This window comes from Bos taurus, chromosome 13, assembly GCF_002263795.3.
Source record: "Bos taurus isolate L1 Dominette 01449 registration number 42190680 breed Hereford chromosome 13, ARS-UCD2.0, whole genome shotgun sequence".
NCBI classification, from domain to species: domain Eukaryota; kingdom Metazoa; phylum Chordata; class Mammalia; order Artiodactyla; family Bovidae; genus Bos; species Bos taurus.
The window spans coordinates 36,425,083-36,449,579 of NC_037340.1; the positions used below are offsets into that span (position 1 = coordinate 36,425,083).

Consider the following 24,497-nt stretch of genomic DNA (forward strand, 5'->3'; position numbering starts at 1 on the left):
AAATTTTAGTTGCTCTTTCCATTGAGATGGCATATTTTGTACTTTTAAAAATCTCTGGCCTCATCTGAAGTGTTCTTGACTCCAAAGTTTGGCTTCCTTTGCTTATTGCCACCAAGCCTACCCAGAACTTGTTTTTCTTTAGCTATTAAAATATAAAACCATAAGGAAAATAGACTTTTCCCACAGCTTAGGATTCTGAGGTTAAAAATAAAAAGAAGACAAGTTAGAGGTAGCAGGCACAAAAATTTCCCTGACTTTCCTGCTTCTGGTTTTCATCAATTTCTCTTTTCTTTTGTTCACATCTGTTCATTTTCTTTTTGAAAAAAATGGATTAAAAAGCAATTGATTTAAAAATTGATTTAAAGCAACTGTAATTAATTGTAGGTAGTGAGTGGCTTGTCATTCCTTTCAACTGGTGTACTATAAACTTCAAGGAAGTATTATGTTTATCTTTTATCCCATGTGTCACATCGTGCTTAGTCACTCAGTCGTGTCTGACTGTTTGTGACCCTATGGACTGTAGCCCGCCAGGCTCCTCTGTCCGTGGGGATTCTCTGAGCAAAAATATTGGGGTGGGTGGCCATGCCCTCCTCCTGGGAATCTTTTCCACCCAGGGATCAAACCCAGGTCTCATGCATTGCAGGCAGATTCTTTACCATCTGAGCCACCAGGGAAGCCCGCATTACTTGACACTTATTTATTTGTATTGTTGTATATAATGTGACATTCTTAGAATTTTTGTAAGTTTATCTTTTGCAACCATTGTGGGATGCTGAAGTTGTTTAAATCAGTTCAGAGTTATTAGGTTTTATTACATAACTGTTACATAATAATGTCAGATCAAGCCAATCAATCCTAAAGGAAATCAACCCTGAATACTCATTGGAAGGACTGATGCTAAAGCTAAAGCTCCAGTACTTTGCCACCTGATGCGAAGAGCTGATTCACTGGAAAAGACCCTGATGCTGGGAAAGATGGAAGGCAAAAGGAGAAGAGGGTGGCAGAAGATAAGATGGTTAGATGGCATCACCGACTGTCTAACATCACAGTTCATCATGGACATGAACTTGAGCTAACTCTGGGAGATAGTGGAGGACAGGGAAACCTGGTGTGCTACAGTCCATGGGGTTGCAAAGAGTTGGACACGACTTAGTGGCTGAACAACAGCAGCAGTTATGTCAGAGAACAACCTTCCTCAGCCTGTTACCTGAGCAGGAAACTAAAGGGAGAAAACAGAGATATAAAGGATGCTGTCCCAGAAATGAGCTATAGTGAGAGATTAATGGTTAGCAAGCAGACTTGGGTAGAAAATGAAACTTCTAAAAATGTAACTGTTGAATTAAAAGCCTAAGTGGATTTAATAGCTTAGATTGTGAATTAGATACAAGTAAAGAGAATTGGTGAACTTTAAAGCAGATCTGAAGAACGAGGAGAGACTTGAGAGTGAGTGGCTATAAGTTTTCCAGAACTGAAGGAAACCATGATTTCACAGCTTCAGGGAGCACAGTGTATTCAACATATATATATATATATATATATATATATATATATTTAAAAGACATTTTAAAGTATCTCCATGTCTAGGTGCATTGTTGTGAAACCACAGAGCAATAAAGGAAAAGAGAAGAGTGTAAAAGGATCCAGAGAGAAAGGACTAAGCACGATAATTCAAGCATTAGCGGACTTCTCAAAATCAAAAAATATAAGCCAGAAGATAGTAATAACCTTCCAAGTACTGAAAGAAAAGTACTGTTAACCTAGACATACCTCTGCAGAATTATTTTCTAGAAATGAAGTGAATAAAAATGCTGTACAGTTGACACTTGAACAGTGTGGGTTTGAACTGCCTGAGTCCACTTATATTTATTATTTTTCAGTAATAAATGCTGCAGTCCTACAAGGTCCATGGTTGGTTGGCTCCAAGGATGCTGAGGGCACAATTTAAGTTATATGTGGATTAACTCCTTCGTTTTTCAAGGTCAACAGTATAAGGGACACTGAGTAAGCTTGCTGACCTGAGGCTTACACTGAAGGAACAGCTAAGGGATGGATTTAGGGGGAGATGGAATTCCAGATGGAAGTGGATGACTTGAGATGATGTAAGGTGTGATGATCAAATAAAAATGCCATCATATGTGTCCCTCTAAACAATATTGTTTATGTAAAATGACTTTTTAAAGGTCAGACTTGGTTGTCTAAAATAAAGACAAAGCTAGAATACTGTAAGCATCATGTGTGGACCCAGCAGCATTTGAGTTGGGCGGGAAATGATAGAATTTAAAGTGTTCTGATGGTAATTAAGATGGTGTTTCCTTTATGTTAAAGGTGCATGGAAAAATGTAAGATGACCCTACACATAATAGAGATCATGAGTTTCCAACCATTCAGAGAGGGGGGGAAAAGAAGAAAAACAAGAAAAAAGAAAAAAGAGCAACACAAGAAAATGAGGCAGTCAATACAAAAGTAAATGCGAGAAAAAGAAAAGTAGTACGAAAAGAAACAAGGAGATGTAAACATAAAGTTCATGCGTATCAGTAGTCACAACAGGTATAAAAGTGACTAACCTTGGGAGTTAGAAAAACCCGCGGACTGTTAACAATATAATTTAGTCATATACTATTTGTAAGAAACATGCCTAAAACATAAAGTTTAAAGTAAAGAGGTGGAAAATGGAAAATGATTATTAGGGCAAATACTGAACCAAAGTGGGGAAAGTTATAATACTGTCAAGCAAAGTAGACGTTGAAATAAATGCCATTATAGTATTAGAGATGGAGAAGGTCATTATAAAATGATGAATTAACAACTGTTCACTTTGAAACTTGTGTACGTGCAACAAAACTGCCTCAAAATGAATAAGCAAAAATTTATTAAGGAGAGATAATTCAACAGATTCATTACAGTAGGATTTCAATACACAGGATGCATAATATAAATTGATCATATGTAAGTAAGTAAATCTTAGTTGCTAAGTGATATCCGACTCTTTGTGACCCCTTGGACCCCTTTGGCGACCCCTGTCAGCCTCCTCTGTCCATGGGATTTTCCAGGCAAGAATTACTGGAGTGGGTTGCCATTTCCTTCCCCAGGAGATTGTCTCAACCCAGTGATCAAACCCACATCTCCTGAATTGGCAGGCAGATTCTTTACCACTGAGCCTCCAGGGAAGCTGTAAGTCAGCTGCTGCTGCTGCTACTGCTAAGTTGCTTCAGTCGTGTCCGACTCTGTGCGACCCCATAGACGGCAGCCCACCAGGCTTCCCCATCCCTGGGATTCTCCAGGCAAGAACACTGGAGTGGGTTGTCATTTCCTTCTCCAATGCGTGAAAGTGAAGTCGCTCAGTCGTGCCCGACTCTAGCGACCCCATGGACTGCAGCCTACCAGGCTCCTCTGTCCATGGGATTTTCCAGGCAAGAGTACTGGAGTGGGGTGCCATTGCAAAGTATATGGGAGGAGGTGTGTCAGTTATATGCAAATACTCTGCCATTTTATATTAAGGACTGGAGCATCTGAAGATTTTGTTATCTTCAGTGTCTGGAATAGTATTCAATCCCCAAATTGAGGAATGATTATATGGAGGAATGGGAGGAAACTTTCTTGTAGATATCTATCAAAGTTTATAAGAAATTCATATTCTTCAGGAGAAAAATTAGAACCATTCCTTTTAAAATCGGAAGAAGTGAAAAGTATTTTCTATGATCACTTAAATTTCTTTGGTAATGGAGATCCTAATCAAAGGTATAAGAGAAGGGGATGAAGGAGTGGGAAAAAGACACAAAGCTGTCATCCTTCACCAAGGATGCGATTGTCCCCACAGAGCCAACTCCTCTACAGACTGTTAGTAGAGAGGGTAGCACTGGTGGGCTGACTGCAAGGTATACACAAAAATCAGTTGATTATAGTCTCTAGCAACCAACTGAAAATGAAATTTTTTTTTTTTTACCCTGTTGACAATTGCAGCAAAAGCCATGTTGCCAAAGAAGAAATGCAACAAAAATGTTGGACTTATACACAAGAAATTATGAGCCTTTACCGAACCATTAGAGAAGATACAGCAGGTAGAGAGTGATGCCCTGTTCCTGTAGGAAGACTCAGAATTGTCAAGTTGCCATTTGTTTCCCCAGGGTCTTATAGCTTTAGTATATATACACCAGCAAAGTGCCAACAAGAGCTAGCATCTCCTGATGCAGATAAGGGTGGGGGATGGTGGGGTGGTGGTACTTCTACCAGGGATCAAGGTTTATCAGGAAGTCTCCATTGTGAAGATGGCCTGGTCTTGATACAGGCATAAGGTAGAACCAAGGACACAGGAGTTCCTGGTACAGACCTTCAAGTGTAGGGTCACCCTGATTTATCCACATTAAGAAACAGAGGGATGGTATGGGGAGGGAGGAGGGAGGAGGGTTCAGGATGGGGAACACATGTATACCTGTGGTGGATTCATTTTGATATATGGCAAAACCAATACAATATTGTAAAGTTAAAAAATAAAATTAAATTAAATTAAAAAAAAATGTTGATAATTAAAGAATTTGCATTCAAAAAAAAAAAAAACCAGTGGATTTGGATCTCTAACTCACTTCATAATGAAAACCAGTGTTCAGTGGATTATATATCCAAAAGTGAGAAGCAAAACTTGAAAATATTTGGGGGAGATGGGAGAGTATCATTCTATTTGTCATAAAAATAATGTGAAAATTTTGACTACATTAAAACTAAGAAATGGTTTGTCAAAGTAGCCCATAAATAAGTGAAAAGACAAGCCACAAATTGGGAGTTATAATACTTTTTAAAAAATGTATTTACTTTTGATTGGAGGATAATTGCTTTACAGTATTGTGTTGGTTTCTGCCATATATCAACATGAATCAGCCATAGGTATATAATACTTAAAATTGGCAAAGCTTTCACTTCCTGAAAATCTAAAGAACTACCTGTAAGAGGAATAAAAACAATTCAGTAGAAAATGGGTAAAAGCAACAGAAAACCATTGGACCAGAAGACATAGAAAATGTAATTATCAGTAAGCATGGCTTGCAGATTAATAGCACAGTGAGGTAGCTGTTTGTTTACCCCATGAGACTGGCAAAAATTAAGACTCTGTTAAAAGGAAGTACTGGTTGAATATGTGGATGAACATTTTGCTAGTGGGGGTGTAACTAAATACCACCATTTTAGAGAGCAATTTGACATTAACTCATCAAGTTAAAAATAATTATACTCTGTGACCCAGCAGTTCTGTGTGCCAGGAAATGTTTGCAGCATTCTTAGCAGCAGCAGAACTTGAAATAACTCAGAAACCCATTAAAAGAAAATGGATAATAATTTGGGCTTTCTTTGTACAATGAAGTATTATGCAGCAGCAAAAAAAATCTAGAAGATGTACAACAGAACGGGTGAATTTTCAAAACATAATGTTGGGTGTGGATGGAAAGACCCAGAAAACTACGTACAGTCTGACATTATTTTGTGAGGCTCACAAACAAGCAAAACTGAACATGAACCCTGTATTAGGGAAACATTCGCATACAAGTTACAAGGAGTTTTTTTGTTTAAGAGAGAACATTTTGCTAGTTTGCTTGGAAGATGAGGATCTTCAGGACCATGTGGGAAACTACATTCCAGGTCTGATTTATTTTGATTGGTCTGACAGGGTCAGCGCTTAGCAGAATGATGTTTGGAAGACGTCATGCCCAGGTTCTTTTGTTTTTGATGTGATGCACTTTGGCTGCCTTTAAAATCTTTGTGACCACAGTCATCCTGTCCTTATACTGTCGGACAGAGCTCATGTTCAGTGTAACAACCCACTGGAACCATGTCTGCAGTGACTGCCCTTCTGTGATTTTCATCATGAATTTGGTGCGTCTTCATTTATTAATACGCGAGTCCAGTCTGACAAGTGGAGATGGTTGGTTTGGCCAAGTTCCCCTTCTAAGCGTGGTGGTTCCTGGCTTCATAGGATGAATGGGCCTGAAGAGATCTAACTTTTTCTCCTTTCAGACAAGCTGGGTGCTGGGGCCGGGGGATTTTTTAAGACCTAGGATGCTTTGTTGTCTGTACTAAGTAAATATTCTGAGCAAATGCTGCAGTCCGCTGCACTGATGCAGTTCCTAAGCCTCCTAAACCTGTACGTATTACTTTCTTATTGCTGCTGCAACAAATTACAACAATCTCGTTGGCTTAAAGGAACACAAATTTATTCTTTCACAGTCTGGAGGCCAGAAGTCTCACTGAGCTGAGATTAAGGTGTCCACGGGGTGGTTTCTTCTGGACCCTTGATGGGTCCACCTTTTCCAGCTTTTAGGTGCTGTTCTCCTCCCTGGGGCCTGTATCACATGGTTTTTTTCCTCTTTGCTTCCATCATCACATGGCCTTCTGTCTAATACTTCTGCATCCCGATTATATGGACCCTGTGATTACCCGGGGCCCACGTGAATGATCCAGGTTAATGTTCTATTTCAGTATCTGTAACTAGGGCTTCCCTGGTGTCTTGTGTGGGCATTTCAGTGGGATCCTGAGTAAGAGGGGTGATGAATTGGTGGACACAATTCACCATCTCTAAAATGGAAGCTCTTCTGTCCTGGAGTTGGGATTGTTGATGTTTCCACATGAAATATTAAGTTGATGGGAAAACGGTTCTTTTGCTTTTGCAGAGAGTTATCTTTGCGTCTCTTGAGATCTTGTTTCATTCAGGTTTCAGTATTAAACAATGCTTTCTTTTAATTGATTTGAAGGGAAGCTCAGCTCCATCTTTTAAAGTTCAGAGGTAAGATTTGATGGATTCAGCTCTGAAGATTGAATTGGATTATATTTTGAATTGTGACTTGGAATTTGGAGGCCTAAACCAAACCAGTAATTCTATTTTAACCTCTACCGTTTAAAAATAATTAGATTTTATGTTTATATACCTTTTGGTATCTGAGATAGTTTTAAAGCTAGTAGAAAGGCATAAAAGGTTTATAGCTTCATTTCCATAAAGATGTTTTCACATATACCCTTTCAGTTCTAAGGACTTAATAGAGTGAAAATTTGGAAAAATAATCTTAGAAAATTGAGGGTTCTTTTTTTTTATTAGAAATAAATTACAGATACTTAAACTTACACTTTAAAAGTCTAGGACATTTAGCTTTGAGGTGGTTGGAAAATTTTGTTTTGGAACAAGATTAAAATGGTAATTTTGGTCTGAATTTTTCCAGCACACCCAGAGACCATCTCTCTATAAGCAAAGTCATTTTAAGTTTTTGTTTCTATTGACCAAGAGGTATATTTGATTATTCATGCCTGCAAAGCCTCATGTATATTAGCAGCTTTGTTTTTCTGTTTAAAAATGCTTTTTCATAGAAAGACAAACATTAGTTAACTCTGCCAAGAATAAGAGAGGAGTGGTTAGCTGTGTCTTATATAAAACTTAGAGGAGGAAGAAAATAATTTTTGTAGATGTGCTACACTTGCCGTTGATTTGCTACAATTGCAAATACAATTATTTAAGGGCATTAAAGTATTCTGGCTGTGATGGTAATAGAACAAGCTAATGGCTTTTTATGTTATTAGAGAAAGCAGAAAAATAGAAGAGCATTTTAGAATAGAAAAATGTATAAAAAGCAAAAATATAAATTGAAAAACTTACATAAATGTGTGAGAGAAAGAACAGTTTTGAAACAGTGCAATAAATAAAAGAAGATGATAAGAGCAGTCTTGGGCTGATGCCAGAGGCACTTGGTCTGGGACACTGTTATAAATTGCATAGGTTTAAATGTACTAACATTTGCAGCAACAGGCCAGAGTGAAAGACATCAAATGTCAGGACTCTGACAAAAATGTGAATAATGAGACATTAAGGGATGGAGCCAACCTAAATTTCATGGAATGCTGAAACCTGTTGTGTGTCTCTGCTTAACTCTTTGCTGCTGCTGCTAAGTCACTTCAGTCATGTCCAACTCTTCGCGACCCCATGGACTGCAGCCTACCAGGCTCCTCTGTCCATGGGATTTTCCAGGCAAGTGTTTAACTCTTTAAAGTATACTTAGTCTTTTACTTGGCTTCCCTGGTGACTCAGTTGGTAATGCAGGAGATGCTGGTTCAATCCCTGGGTCAGGAAGATCCCCTGGAGAAGGGAATGGCAACTCGCTCCAGTATTCTTATCTGGGAAATCCCACGGACAGAGGAGCCTGGCAGCCTACAGTCCGTGGGGTCGCAAGAGCCAGACACTACTTAGCAACTAAACCACCACCAGTCTTTCATTTAAAGCTTCTCGTCACCACTTTTCAGACTTGAAACACATGGCTTTATGGAAAAGTACCACCTGGTTCTGAGAGTAATAGGTATCAGGAACCAACTTGCCTGCCAATGCAGGAGGTGCTGGAGACATGCGTTCAGTCCTAGATTGAAATGATCCCCTGGAGAAGGGCATGACAACCCACTCCAGTATTCTTGCCTGGAGAATCCCCATGGACAGAGAAGCCTGGTGGGCTAGTCTGCTGGGGTCGTGAAGAGTCGGACATGACTGAAGTGACTTTGCCTGCACATGTGCACCACCTCATTCTGAGAGTAATAGGTATTAGGAACCCAGACCTGTGGTTTCAGGTCAAATGCTGGATCCCAAAGAAAGTGTGAGTAAGGTAGAAAATATTAACATTGTTTTTCTAGAGTCAGAACAGTTCACTGTGGGTGGGACAGCCACAAAGAAATGTTAGCTTCTGCTTTCATTTACTATCAGTTCAGTTCAGTCGCTCAGTCGTGTCCGACTCTTTGCGACCCCATGAATCGCAGCACACCAGGTCTCCCTGTCCATCACCAACTCCTGGAGTTCACTCAGACTCACGTCCATCGAGTCAGTGATGCCACAGGCACTCAGAATTTTATATAGTGGCGACTTGATTCTCAAAGTGTGGTCTGCGGAACCCTGAGGGTGCTAGAGACTTTCAGGGGTCTGCAAGGTCAAAGCTGTTTTTGTAATAATACTATGATGTTATTTACTTTTTATTACTGGATTGGCATTTGCATTGGTGGGTAAGAGTACCGGTGTGTCCACAGAAGTCGGGGCAGTGGTCCCACGTGGTGCCAGTTGGTCATCATTACGTTCTTACTACTGCACACACACAGTAGGAAACAAATGTCAGATTTAATTAAGAATGTGCTTGGTCAAGCAAAAAAAGATTAATTGCATTAAATTACAACTATGGAGGACGTGTCTTTCTACCCTCAAGTCCTTGTAACACAGAAGATGGGAGATGTACTCAGAAGCCCTTTGGATCAGAGCAGTTGTAGGATTGAGAACTAAACCAGCTACCTTTTTCATAGGATACCATTTGCACCTCTCAGAATGACCAATATAGAAACTACATTTATTCAGATGAGGTGATGTTTGGAAAACATTTTCTCAAATAATTGAAGTCAGCCTGTCACTTCAGGGATGGCAATTCACCATAGTGTTGCCAATGATAAAAATTCAAGCTTTCAAAGAGTTGCTAGAATTTTGAAGACCTGTGTCGGCCAACACCATGAGATCTGTGGTTATATTAGTGAATATGATTCTGTTGTTGTGCCATGAAATGTGTAAATATTTGGAAAACTCACGTAACTCGTTGAAGCACTGTTTTCCACATGAACAATGCCTGAAATCACAAAATTATACATGGACAGAGGGCCATGTGGAGGGCAGAGGAGGTCCATAATTGTGATGTAATCTGGGAGGCTCATGGATATCGCCTCAGAGTTCACATTGCAGCTCACCCCTAAATGCCTGCCACCTGTAGCCATCTCTCGAGCACTGAGTCCCAAGACTCTCCACAATCAGTGGAAATAATATGACTTCCTCCTCCCAGCTTATGTGAGGCCTGATTTTCTTCTTGTATTTCAACCAAAGTGACCTGTCCCAACACACTGAATGCAGAGGCACACTGGAGAATTCAGCTGCTTCAGCCAGAATGGAAAGATATTGATAAATTTGTAAAATAGTATAAGTTCTTTCTAAAATTTTTATTCTGAAAATGTTTGCATTTTATGAAAAATGTTAACATAGTGGTTATTCTAAATTACTAAAAATTTAAAAATTCTTAGTTTTAATTTCACTGCTGCAAATGTCAATGAAAAAGACCCACATAAGAATCTGCTTCACATAAGAGTCTGATGGTAAAATATCTGCCTGCAATGCAGGAGACCCGGGTTCGATCCCTGGGTGGGGAAGATCCCCTGGAGGAGGGAATGCAACCCACTCTAGTATTCTTGCCTGGAGAATTCCATGGACAAAGGAGCCTGGCAGGCTACAGCCCATGGGGTCTCAGAGAGTTGGACACGAATGAGCGAGTAACACTTTCACTTTCAAGAACTCTTTGAGGTCCTCAGTGAATTTTAAGAGGACGAAGGGGTTCTGATACAGAAAGTGTGAGATGGCAGTTAGTTGGAACCACTGTTATCAGCACATTGAACAGCTCAGTGCAAATAAAAGGCAGTTTTAATTTTCCTTCAGTCCCTGTACCAAACTTTGTTACATTGAGACTAGCTTTTCTATCTCTTAAGCAAAATTTCTTTCAAAGTCTATAACTCCCAAGACCTTTTCAGGTATTAAAGGACCAGTTTAAGGCTCCCATGTCATATCGGATTTATACCTCACCTTCTTCCTTCCCTAGGGCCAGCCAGGGGTAGCCAAGCTGATGGGGTGGGGTAGGCAGTATGTCGTTTCATCCCCTCACCCCTCTATGCACACACAAACACAACTCCTCACCCTCTCCCCTCCACCCCTTACCCTCATCTGTCTCTCTCTCTCTCTCTCTGTCTCCCCTTGGAGAAGGCCTGGTTTACTCTTGGGAGATCAAGTTTGGGAGGTTTTTACTCCCAAAAAGAGGTTGTGGGGGGGAATGGGACACTATTTTTTGCTTAATTGTCCACATTGTTGCTGCTTTTCAGACTGACACACTTCCTGGCATGTGTATCTCTTTGTGTTAAGGACACAGAAGTTACATCTCTCCTGGGGCACAGTTGGTGTGATGACAGCCTTTGCTGTGCAGTTGGCTGGGGTACCAGCAAGGCAGCTCAAGCTACTACCTTCAAAGGGGGCCCTTTACGCACCCAGGGAATCCAAATGTCATTGCAGACCAAGCGGGAGTGCCCCCACCACTCTAGATTTATCCTGCCATCTCTTCTCATTGCTCTCCATCCTCTGGTTAGATCGACACAAAGGCTAAACCAACTAGTTGGCCGCCTGAGCTGGAGAGTATCTTTTCAGTATCTTTTGTTGTCTGTATTTCATTCTCCGTGAGGGATTCTCTTAGAGGATTGCTTCGCTAGGCTGAAGACTCCTTATTCCTAGTTTTCTCTTTTCCTGCCTTGATAAGATGATTTTTCTTTGTCTTCTTTTGCATAGAATTACATACACACACATACTCTCTACATGCACACACAGGGAAGGGACAGATGGGGCAGTAGCCATGGTCGATGGTTATAGTTCAACCACCTCTACAGCTCTCGACAGATACATTTCTAGTTGTTGGATATTTTCTTAGACGGGACTTAACTGGCTTCCCAGGTAGCTTCCAACAGCTAGTGGTAAAAACATACCTGCCATTGCAGGAGACATAAGAGATGGGGAGAAGGCCGTGGCAACTCATTCCAGTATTCTTGCCTGGAGAATCTCATAGACAGAGAAGCCTGTCAGCTACAGTCCATAAGATTGCAAAGAGTTGGACCTGACTGAAGTGACTTAGCACGCATGTGGACTTAGCACTTTTTCTTCAGCTATGGGCGCTAGACATCAGTTTGGAGGCAAGAAGGAAAAAAAATCACACCATCCTTTTAAACTGTGATCTTAGAATGTTACTGGCTAGCTGGGATTTCAAGATTCATAGATCCCTTTATCATGAATAATAATGATAACTTTTGAGCTTCTGTTTTATGAGGGGTATTGGACTAGGAGCGAAGGATATAGTAGGAACTCTAGGGACATTGCCCTTAGTTTATGCATTTCATTATCTCATGGGGACAGGTGCAAGCCAATAGAGAAATTGTCAGCGAATCTGAAATCTGGTAAGGGTGATGATCAAAAAAAGGGGGGAATATCAGGACAGATAGTGGGGGGGTGCTAATTTGAGTGGGTGGGACCCTCGGGCTGTGTTTTTGTATAAGTGACATTTGAGCTGAGACCCAAAGCTGTGTGGGGGCACCCGCATAGCTCAGCAGCATAGCAGGCAGAGTGAATGCCCTGATGGAGGAGGAGGCCCGGGGGGTGAGGAACTAGCATAAAGTCCCTGTGATTGGCACTTGCTGGAGGCACAGCTCCAGCTGGAATCAGGTAGGGGCTGGGCCATGCAGGAGCCCAGCTACTTTGAATTTCAAGGTGCACTGGCAGCCTACCCTTAATCTCAAGTGCAGTGTCAAAGCATAGACAGATCTGAGTAAGGAAGTGACAACTAATTTATGATTGCTGGGTGTTTCTACTGTGAGTGAAGTCTGGATTCTAACACTCGTTTTCCATATAGTCACGTTGGAATGTATTGCACTCTCTTTACCAGATCCTAGCTCATCTCAAAACTATGCGTTTCCTCATCAACTTCAACAGAACTTGGGGTTGTGGGCAAAGGGTCTTTAAATTCCCATAGGGAGATGAGAGCCAACCATGATGGCTAGTTTGGTGTGGTCTCCGAAGTAATTCTGGCGGCGACTGTCCTTTTCCAAGAACCCTTCCATCTAGCAGTTAATTTTCTGTGTGAGGAGTTTGTCCTTTCTTCTCCCGAAAGACAGGACTTTCTTTTTTGGGAACAGGGCATCCAGAGTGATGCTTGCTTTACATGGGTCCTTTTTTCACATGGGGACAAATGTGCCCATTTACATTTTTCATCACAGACCACATTCTGCCAGGAAATCCCATGGGTCTTGTGCTCTCTCCATTTGCTACTTGCTGTGGTCAGATTTAACATCTGCCTTTTCTGCGTTCACCCGGGCTTTCTTAACCCTGTGGCCACTACCTTCATTCAAGTCCATTTATTCTTTTACTTTGTTTTTGAAGACATGTTGGGATAGGGGATGGCATTTAATCAGAAACGTGTGTTTTCTGCTTGCACCAAGGTGGTAATTTTGCTTCGACGTTTTATCTTCAGGCATTAACTGTATCTTATGTGTGTGCGATGTGATATTGTCAAGGAGAAACTAGTGTGTCCTCTCCTTGGAATGTTAGTGGAGGGTCTGAGGGAAAATCAGGACATACTCTATCATTTTGGGGGTATCTTCTATTTTCTAGAGACACTGTGAAGCTCTTTTAATGGTTACTTTAATTTTCACAGTACCCCTATGTCATAGGTTTTAGGGCTTCCCAGGTAGCTCAGTGGTAACTAATCCACCTGCGATGCAAGAAACACAGGTTTGATCCCTGGACTGGGAAGATCCCCTAGAGAAGGAAATGGCAAGCCACTCCAGTATTCTTGCCTGGGGAAATCCCATGGACAGAGGAGCCTGGTGGGCTGCAGTCCGTGGGGTCACAAAGAGCTGGACACAACGTTGCCACTACACAACAAGAATAGGCACTCTAGGTACTATTGTTATGCTCTTCTGCAGGCTGGACTTCCAGGATCAGTGCTGCAGCAGGTTTGAGGTCTGGTGAGGGCCTGCTTCCTGGACCATAAACATCCCTCATTTTGTTCTGTGTCCTCCCCTGTGGACTGGGGAAGGAGGGGGAGGGACCCTCTGGGATCTCTCTTTTTACAGCACTAACCTCTTTCAGGGGATCGCTGCTCTCCTGACCTGATCACCCCCTATAGACCCACCTCCTGGTAACATCACATTAGGGGAGTAAGTGGCAGCATATGAAACATGAAGACTTTCTTTTACAGCTGTAATGACAGTGCTTGCATGTTAACATGTAAACTCCAAGTAAGCCCAGAACATAATTATTGCTACTTGTATCCTGAGACCTGTCCCAGTTCCATGACCTTACATTACCCCATCTGCCATTCGCGATACCATCTTCCATCTCTCTGATGAACATTTAGCAGTTCCTGGCTTTTCAATTATTATTGAAATAACAGATCTTTTTTTAATGGCAAATCTGATCATTTCACTATGAGGGGAAGAATGAACGAGGTATGTACAAATATTGGATAGTTTATATACTTCTGGAGTGAATAATTCAAGTTCAGTTTTTGTTGAATCACTAACACATTCCAAAGACACTTTAATGCCCTGGCTACTCCCTCTAGAATATTGTTCTGGGAACTAAAGGAATCCGATCTGCCGAGAAAGTTCTGGGAAGTAGTTTCAAATAGAAGCACTACATAGTCAACCAAAATCAAGTTTGTTGCTTTTTATAATTTATCTTAAACCTAAAAACTGTTTTTTTGGTATTTACAACCACTTTATCCTATGTCCCTTATAAGAATTTTTGTAGCAATGTTGCCAGCATCCTGGCCTAAATTGCAGGCAAAGTAGCAAGGGCTCCCCTCTCCCCATTCTGGCTGTGTCCCAGGAATAGTTACAGGCTCAAAGTTCTGTTGTGCTTGTAAGCACAAGCATACTCATAAACTCATGTCACAGAGAACAACAGTCTGAAGACAAACGTAAGGGTTTCTCCTTCAACCATCAAAAAGTTAATTCAAATTAAATGAACTATTCAGGTAGAAACACTGACCAAAATGGATCTCCCTAGCCAAATGAACCTAATTACTCATGAAAGTTCAAATATAAAGGTACCTAGAATCTCCTCCTAGAAGCAAAAAGTGATTTTTTCCCCCTCACTTTTCTAATAATACTACACAAGGGAACCGGATGCTACTTTATTAGATGCCAGAATTAATTTAAATTAAATTACTGACCCAGTCTTGTAATTCTTACAAGAAGTTCTTCGAAGTTCTGGGTAAGAATCGCAAGCTATTAAAAAAATACATTACTGAGCTTGTAAGAAAGAAAGGAAAATCACTTGTTTTAGAAATGAGGTGAAAACGGAATGCTCTACAGGTAACTGGCTGTTGAGCTTCAGTTGTGTCTGTGATGAGGGGAATGGCCAGAGGTGGGGTAGGGGGCCACTGTCTTTACTTTCTGGCTGCAGGAGATATTGAGAAACAGAGAAAATGGTTACTCTGTTAGTGAATGGGAAGGGAAGGAAAATTCTGAGTCACTTTCTCGGGGGAGGGTGAGGAATCTGATCTGTCTCTTCTTGGGATTAGGTAGGAACAGAAGAAAGTCTACTTTAAGAATTATAACCATGAGTTGGTTGGTCCATGGCTTGGGGTTTGAGTTTTTTACCTACAGAATCCAAGCGCCCTGGGCTCTGAAATTGAGCAGAGGGGCTGGTGATGGTTCTATGTCACCTATCGGAAGCAAATAAAAAATATTTCTGTAAAGGCCCTGGGATTTCTTTGGAAGGAATGATGCTAAAGCTGAAACTCCAGTACTTTGGCCACCTCATGCGAAGAGTTGACTCATTGGAAAAGACTCTGATGCTGGGAGGGGTTGGGGGCAAGAGGAAAAGGGGATGACAGAGGATGAGATGGCTGGATGGCATCACTGACTCGATGGACGTGAGTCTCAGTAAACTCTGGGAGTTGGTGATGGACAGGGAGGCCTGGTGTGCTGTGATTCATGGGGTCGCAAAGAGTCGGACACAACTGAGCGACTGATCTGATCTGATCTGATACCTTTTACCCAGGACTCCTTCATATAACACCCAACTGAAGACTTCTAACAACCCTCAATTACAGAGCGTTTGAGAATATAGTTTATCTTCAGCGTCTAATCACCAGACACCACCAACAGCAAGATTAAAACCTAAGCACTCTATATAATCAATGTTGTATAGCCTATAAAATAAGGATATTTAAAGTGATATTAGTCACAAAAGAAGGCCTTGATCATAATAACTGGTGGTAGGAAAAGAGAACAGAAAGATCTGTCAAATTCTTTGAACTATAGAAATAAAAGTATAGTCATTAAAAAAGAAAAAAATCACCCCAAAAACTCTGTATCTAGGTTCATCAGAGATTAGACAAGGCTTAAAAGAGTAAAAGGGAAGTTAGATCTCAGGAAAACTCCCAGGATGCAGAGAGAGAATGAAATTAAGACATACCTACTTGGTTCTTCTTTGATTATAGGATCCAAAAAGCTTTGTATAAGAATAAAGGGCCAAGAAGTTTGGTCTTACTAAATATCGAGAGTGTAGATCAAAAGTACAAACACCAAATAAGAAATGGTAACAAGAGAAAAACTATGGAGTAAATTTACAGACTTCTAAGAGACTATTTTGTTTGAGTAGCTCCAGATAGCTCTTTTTAAAGCCAGACAAAAATGGGTAACTTTCTAGGGAATAGTATTTTCTGCACCTACTAGGACACATAGAAACAACAAATTGGAGGAATTGCTATTAAAGCAGAGGAAGTAAAATATCAAAATACCAGAGTCAGCTGGTTTCTCAGGGGAACACCATCAAATATTTAAGAAAGATATCACTCCACTGGTATTTAGATGTTTCCAGTACTCTTGCCTGGAAAATCCCATGGACGGAGGACTCTGGCAGGCTGCAGTCCATGGGGTCGCTAAGAGTCGGACGTGACTGAGCGACTTCACTTTCACTTTTCACTTTCATGCATTGGAGAAGGAAATGGCAACCCACTCCAGTGTTCTTGCCTGCAGAATCCCAGCGATGGGGAAGCCTGATGGGCTGCCATCTGTGGGGTCGAACAGAGTCGGACATGACTGAAGTGACTTAGCAGCAGCAGCGGCAGCAGAACACATAAAGGGAGAAAGCTTCCATAGTTTCAAAATAATCAAAGTGTAGCGTTGATATCAAAGACCCAGTAGGGACCAAAAGAAGTAGCAGTATTAGTTATGCATATTGATACAGAAATTCTAAATAAAGTATTGGTCAATGGAATTCTCCACTGATTAAAGACCAATATGTTATAACACATGAAGTTCATGGTGGGAATACAGGGATGGGTTGGTACTTGGAAACCTCTAAAGAGAACTCATATTAATTGGTCAGATAGGAAAAACAGTATGTATATACTATAACACATTTTGTGGATTTGAGCATTCATTCTCTAAAAATACTCTTAATAAATTTAGAGCGTGTAGATACTGATTTCACAAGATAGTGTCTATGGCGCTGTGAAGCCAGTTTATCACCTTAAAAGCAAGAATAAAACAAGCATTCAACTCTCATCAGTTTTATAACATTTTTTGTTTTTTCTGGAGGTGTCAGCCAAGAAAATTAGCCCTGAGAGGGAGACGAGGCCTGTGAGACACGGGAGGACGCGCAGCTGGCACCGCTGCCTCTGCTCTTTCTTGTTTTCTTAGTTTTAAATTCACAACGTCTCTTCCGCATCCTTTTTTTTTCTCTTGAGCTAAAGTTTTTTTTTTTTTTTCCTTTTGGAGAAAGAGTAAATTATTAGTTTTAAAAGAGGGTCTCAGCCATTAGAATACTTTCATTTAAAGAAATGTTTACACAATATCATGTGTAATTCTTGGCTGTCATTGTGACCAGTGGATCTTCTTTTAATACCGAATTCCCTCCTCTCTGTGTTTTAAATAAAGGAGGGAGATGGGGCGTGTGTGCACACATGTGCGTGCATGTAGTATCTGTATGCAAACACGTGCGACTTTTGGATGAGTACTGTGATTGAACACAGCAGAGATTCAAACTACCGTGTGGTTCTTTTCAGTGCTTTTTAATACTCATAATAGAAGGCAAGGAAAGGATTTTACAGCTTTGATTTATTTACTGTCAATCAGATAACCTCGGCTGTGTTTGGCAGTTTACCTCCACACGTCATTGAGACGTCATTTAAAACAAATGATTGCATCGAGACTAGTCAGGCTTTATTTACTGAAGCTTATTTAAGGCAGTTTCTACTGAACATGTACCAAAATCAGAATATTGGCATCAGATTTCCTTACAAACATTGAACATTTATTTTCAAGATGTGAATGTATATAAAGGTACTTAGAACTTTCCTATAAGACCTGGTTACCTCTAGAAATGATTTTTATTTTAAATGACTTCTCTTCTGTTTAGAAATATAATTATAGAAAACAAGCCCTTATGAAAACTATTTAATGGAGCATAAATATATATATGTTTTGAATTGTCCTTTTTTCTTAATAGTGTGTTGTAAACATTTTAACACATGCCATTCCTTATTAGGATTTTTTTTGAATAATTGCATATATTTTTAACATGAAATTAATGTAACCAGAGTTTCCTCTTCTGTCCAGTTTTTTTTAACCCCTAGCTTCTTTCTATCTTCAGTTTCTTCCATTTTTGCTCTCTTATTCTTCAAGGGAGAAAAACGAAGTACACTTTTATTATGTAGTTGAATCTGCAAAGGGAAATGTTTAGTTAAATGAGATTTTTCAGATTTGGTAATCCATTGTATTTAGTAAGGGATGCTATTTGTCTTATTGCTAAAGGACATCTTGGATTATTTATCTGTCTTTTGGATTCCAGAATGTTACCCCTCAGGGGAACTTGCCAAACTATATATCAACGTGAACTTTTCTGGGGCATTACAGAGTGAATAATATAAAGTGATGCCATGTTATCTAATATAAAAGCCACTGGTCCCATAGGAATGTTTAAATGAAAATAAAAAATTCAGTTCCTCAGATCCACTAGCCGTGCTCAGTCCAGGAACCCCATGGCCAGTGACTCAGCTACTGAGTCAGGGCAGGTCCAGCCTCAGAATGTTTCTTTGTGAACCTTGGGGCCACGTCTGTACATTTTACCTGTTTGTATATTAGAGTTTTTTACATCAGTTTGGTTTTAAAGTTTTGTTCCTAGTATACTGGGCTTCCCTCGTGGCTCAGTGGTAAAGAATCCGCCTGCAATGGAGGAGATGTCGCTTTGATCCCTGGCTCAGGAAGATCCCCTGGAGAAGAAAATGGCAACCCACTCCAGAATTCTTATTTGGGAAATCCCATGGACAGAGAAGCCTGGCGGGCTTCAGTCCATGGAGTTGCAAAGAGTGACCACGACTGAGCTACTGAATAACAGCCGTTTTAAATACTAGTAAAAAAACAGAATTTCAATATGTTTGGAAACAGTGAACAGTTCAAAATTATTTAGAGTAATTTTTACTTTGCTAACCAACTTAATTTTTAAAATTATGTTTTGAAGTAGCACACGTGTGAACAAAGGGTTTCCAGTATCTGGAAATTCTAGGAGAACATTTAAAATATTGCTAGTATAGTACAGAGTCCAGGAATGGGCAAGGAGGGATGGACTCTTACACCCCTGGGTGAGGATCTAGAGAGGATGATGTAGGAAGAGGAAGCTGTTTTTAAAAGACACTCAGAAGAAGCAAATTAAATGGAGAGATAAAGCACTTATTTGGGGCATGTAATTTTAGGTTATAATTATAGTAGTTTGATAAATTTAGAAAAATGAGCAACCAGAAGAAAGGAAAAACCAAGGGGGAGGGGTGGACGGGAACTGTCAGTCATCCTGTTGTCACTGGCAACAGCCATTGTGATTTGTCACCTCTCTGTCCAGCCTCCTTTCTGTCACGTTCACTCAGCTGTGAATGAGGTCAGTGGAGAATGTAGATGAGATGTTAGTCTGAGACAGACTAGTGGAGTGATTAAGTGCTCTGATGCTGAGCCAGATGGCTGAGTTTTAAATCCCAGCTCCTCCATTTACTATTTGTGGGACCACAGCCAGTCATTTAACTGTGTATCTGCTTATCTGTAAGACGATGCTGTCTACCTTTCAGTGTTCTTGTGAGGGTCACGGAATTAAAATCTACTAAACTCATTGAAGCCGTATTATTAAGAATACTAATGACTAGTCTGAGGTAGTACAGGCATATGGTGAAAGCCTGATTTGGATAAGCTTTGGGGTTTATTGTTGCAGGAAGGCAGGACGCTTAAACAAGTAACTACAATACAGTTAGATGAGTTTTGTGAGCAAGGAAGTTTAGTATTCTATGACAGTATCTGTTCAAGTGACCTAATTATTGATAATTATTTAAGCAAAATGAGTTTAACTTTTAGGATGGTTGGTTTTTATTTTAGAGTATACTTTAATAGTTTCTTCAAATCAACTATTACTTGTTTCATAGCTTGTATTCTCTAAAATTTATTTTCATAATATGATAAAAGTTGCAAGCTTCCAAGATGTTAAATAAGAACATTACCTTGATCATTCTGGTAATATCATAAGTGTCAAAACTCTTTCCCTGATGCTCTGCATTGCAGTTGCCAACAAGGTAAGAGAATCCTCTCTTAGCAATAGCATCTGGCTAATCAAAATAAAATCTGTCTTCCAGACTTTTTACGAGAGTTTGCTTAGTTTCAAGCATAATTAAGAGAGTATTTTACTTGATACCTATTAAAAACAGGAAATCATGAGATACAACCGGTTTTCATATATAAGTGGGGGAGCAGTCATCTCAAATGTAAATACAAAGAGGCTAACGTATATTTTCAAGCATAAAATATAAAGGCACCCATGTAAGAGCTGAAATAGATTACACTTAGGTGCCGAGAGTTATACGTTTGTCAAAGCACCTTTCGTTTCGTAACTATCTTTCTACTTGTATTTTTAAATTTATTTTTTATTAACTATCATTCTAGATTTTTTTTTTTAAGGAACTCAGTTGGCTTATAATGCATTAAAATATATTCTTTTGTGTTCCTGGGGTAATGGTGATGGGAAGTGAAGAATAAAATTATCCTGATTAAGAGAATTTTACTGGTTTTCCAGAATGAAAAACTGAAGCTGAATAGTTATGAGAGATGTCTCTAGTTATGAGAAATCTCTTTGTTTTGTAGAAGTTTGAATGGGTGTGGGGGGTAAAAAAAAAAAAAGGAGTGAAGGAGCATTGTGCTGGGTGAGATGTCTTCCTGGAGGGGTGGCCCTTAGTCTGCATGTCGCCTGGTTCTTCGTTCTGGGCCGTTATTACACCCCAACTGTCAGGATGTGGCTGCCAGTTTCTTGCTTAGCTTTAATCATAATTTATGTTTTTAGCAGGAATATAACCTACGACCACTGCTCGAAGTATTGAAGCAATTATGTTTTAGAAATTAAAGATTTTATAAAACTAATGGTTATTTGGGGGAACAAAGATTTCATTTTCGCATGAGTTCTGTGTCACGATAATCCCACCCCCCGCCCCCAGTTTGACTTCATGTTACAAACATGGAAGTGTCTTACTAGATGAACTATGCACACCTATTGTCATCTGTGGGTTTATAGAAACATGTTTGTCTAGAATGTTCAGTAGACCAGTTTCTATTGAAATGATCAAATGTGTAAATGTCTCAGGTGGTTCGCTAGCAGGTGAACTTATATTCGTTTGCCTTTCTTCCAGATTCATGAGAAACTTCACTACTACGAGAAGCAGAACCCTGTGCCCATCCTTCAGGGCGCGGCAGCCTTGGCCGATGATGTAAGTGTGCCTTCCCAGCTCAGGGGGACTCGTCCTCCGTGACCCCCGGGGGCAGGACTCATCCTAGTGCAGACAGATGTGCGTGCTCTGGGACTGCAAACTGAAAGGCCTGAGTTTACCACTGAGTTTACACTGACCCTACGCTGATTTTCCTTCACTTTCCTATCTTAAAGATTTTGCATGGAGATGCCCTCTAGTCCTGCCTTGGTAACTACAGAATAGAAATTTTAGGCTGTGCCTCTGTGGGGAGAGATGCTATCAGCTGTCAGTGTCTGAGAAAGTCCCAGGCAAGAGAAATGCTTTGGAGAAATAGAGACAAATGAGATGGCTCTATCGCTGACAGTCCTGAAAACGACAGATGCTAGCATAGGAATGAGGCGGATGAAATACATAAAAAGACAGGGTTGTTTTTAAAATGGATTATAAAGCATGGTAATGATTTATGGATGTGAGACCTTTCCAAATTACCTTCATAACCAAAAAATAAATTTGAGCTGCAGTTGGCATTGATGGAGTAGTTAATTTCCTGTAGCTATAATTTTATTTTAAATGTGGGACAGGGAACTAACTTGCTGTTTCTTACTGTTAACTTTCGGACTCAGATGAATTGAGCACAGACCTGGATAAACTGGAGGGGGACACTTAAGCTGGACAAGAAGCACATGTGGTGTGGAAGCTGGTTTTAGTGACATCCTTCAGCCTGCTGTTTTTTAATATTTTATTTTATTTTTTATTTTTTTCTAATTTTATTTTATTTTTAAACTTTACATAATTGTATTAGTTTTGCCAAACATCAAAATGAATCCGCCATGTTTTTTAATATTTTAAACTACTATGATAAAACTATAGTTCAGTTTAGTAAGAGATTAGAGCTATAAGTATAATAATTATAAAAACAAAAACTAACCATCTTCAGAGGTTGATTTTTCTTTGTTAGTAGAAAATAAAGCTTGTATGGTGAATCTATTTGTATATTTTCTGTTTAGTTCCCATTTTTTTCTTCCATTTGTAGCTACAGAGATTACAAATTACAAGGATGTTGCAATATACATGTTTTGTGAAGAAACTTACCTATGAGTTTCAGAACCTAAACACTTGAAACTTGGGAAAACCTTGAAAACCAGTTTTAAAACATTTACTGTTGAGAGTTTGGGAAAATATTTATTTATAAAACAATGTAATTGAGGCCCAATCATGTTACAACATATTGTACATTTTTTAAATTAGAGATTTTTTTGCAAATATAATCTTAGCATTTTGTAATTCATCTCAGAAGTGTTTAAATGTTTAAAAGTGCAAAAAGCCCTTTGTGTCTTTTTGTAAATTAAAAATTTTGTAGAATTGTTACCTTGAAAAAGGAAAAGTACCTTTTGAAATATATTCAGTGAATGTATCAATTTTATCTGGTCTTATTTTCTGTGTATAATTTATTATTACACCCCTCATTTAGAGAAAAGTCCTTTCCCGAGATAACAATTATTTTTAACTTGCTAGAAACTATAGGGACAAATGGAAATTTGATGCAGTGTTTTGAGAAGGGTTTTTAAATGAAAATATATGTACATATTTTGCATTCTGTGCTGCATTTTTCATATTTTGAATGTTTTTTTTTTTCCTACTTGAATCTTGCTTTTCTTCTTATGAAAATGTTATGATCCTTCTTAGAGCCTAAGATTGCATAGAGATTTTGATAAAAAGCCCCTCTTTATGAAGAATACCAGGTAGGGTCCAAGCTCTGCTCCTTTCTCTAGCTGGAAGCGACCAATGGGAATTTATAATCCTGGTCAGAGAACAGTCAGGATCTGTGGGACCAGCATAGTTGTCAAGCTATTATAAGTCATTTTATGATTAACCTATTTTATATGTAACAGACTGTGTAGGTAAACATAATAAAAGTTTCACATCATTTGCTCTTTTAGGGGCATTCTCGTTCTTTTTACCCCAGCTCTAAACAGCAAGCTACTGTGGGTTTTTGGAAACCCTGTAGATTTCACCACCTCATTCAGAAGTTCTTTTTTCTGTTTTTTTTTTTTTTTCTTTTTTTCTTTTTACGGTGTCAACGCTTGATCCAGTCCTTTTTACAAGTGGTCCTTTGTCTGCATGCAAAAGACCATTTTGCAGATGAAGTGCTGGGGTTTGCCCTCATTGCAATAAATCAGAAAGGGATCTGGCTGATACGATTTCTTGAGTTGTACTCAGCCGAGAGCTGGGTCTGAAAGCAGGGCTACTAAGAGCCTCAAAAGAAGAGCAGTGATTGATAGTCTGTTTTCTTTCTTGCTGACTTGAGCTTAATCGCTGGAAAGTAGCAAGATAGCTTCTCAGTTGTCACAGGTGGAGCACACCCTGTTCTCACTAACTGTTCTTCATGTCAATGTGATCTCCCGTGCAGCTGGCGGAGGAGCTTCAGAACAAGCCATTAAACAGTGAGATCAGAGAGCTGTTGAAGCTACTGTCAAAACCCAATGTGAAGGTGAGGACGTGTGACACCTGTAATAAATATCTCCAAAAAGGGCCACTTTCTGGGAGTTGAGATGAATTTTGTTTCAACCATCAATTTTCAAGTAAATGTGTTTTCAAATAGTGCACAGTATTTTAATCACTTTAATCCTGTTAAGTAAGAAGAGTTGAGTTTTTGATGATGATGTTGTGACAATCTATAAAATACTTAAATTGGGAGGCTCATGATTTAAGTTGGAAAACAGAATGGAGCTTCAAGGTCATTTTTCTTTTAAATGAAGTTTAGAGTACAGGATACAGAACCTATTAAGTGATTTTGTGTAGGTTTGTTTTACTTGGCTAGTTAATGGTGTGCCAGTGTGTTTGACAACAATATCTATTTCTCTATGGGACCTTGTCAGCATTCCTCTTCCTCCTCCAGTTTCCTCTCCATTTCCTGCCCCCTCCTCTATCAATTTGTGTTTTAATGCACCCTGCTATTTTATAGAGCAATGCAGTTTTCCAGTAAAATATTGGTAGATCCATCTTGATTCTCCCCACCATTTTTTGTACAAGCTTATCACTTAGTTTTCCTCCAGCTGTGATTGGTCAACATAACCTATACATTTTGGATTTGATAACTAATCTACTTGTGTGTGAAATATTGTTCAGGAGTCAGAATAACATATAGAT

General features: G+C 39.6%; 1 protein-coding gene and 1 long non-coding RNA gene across 3 annotated transcripts in view; one reads left to right on the forward strand and one right to left on the reverse strand.

Annotated features, from left to right (window-relative positions):
- MPP7 (MAGUK p55 scaffold protein 7) overlaps window positions 1–24,497 on the forward strand; it is a 223,598-nt gene that overhangs the window by 120,977 nt on the left and 78,124 nt on the right. Inside the window, 2 exon segments of the mRNA NM_001100347.1 lie at window positions 21,291–21,368; window positions 23,758–23,838. Coding sequence (NP_001093817.1) covers window positions 21,291–21,368; window positions 23,758–23,838 — 159 coding nt within the window.
- Window positions 1–24,497, reverse strand: part of LOC104973767 (uncharacterized) — a 178,034-nt gene that overhangs the window by 14,226 nt on the left and 139,311 nt on the right. The window contains exon 3 of one of the 2 annotated variants that reach the window (XR_009496877.1): window positions 18,114–18,299. The exons of the other annotated variant lie outside the window; for it this stretch is intronic. This is a non-coding gene — a long non-coding RNA (uncharacterized lncRNA). Of the gene's footprint in view, window positions 1–18,113; window positions 18,300–24,497 lie in introns of those variants that run through there. 2 annotated transcript variants of the gene reach the window in all.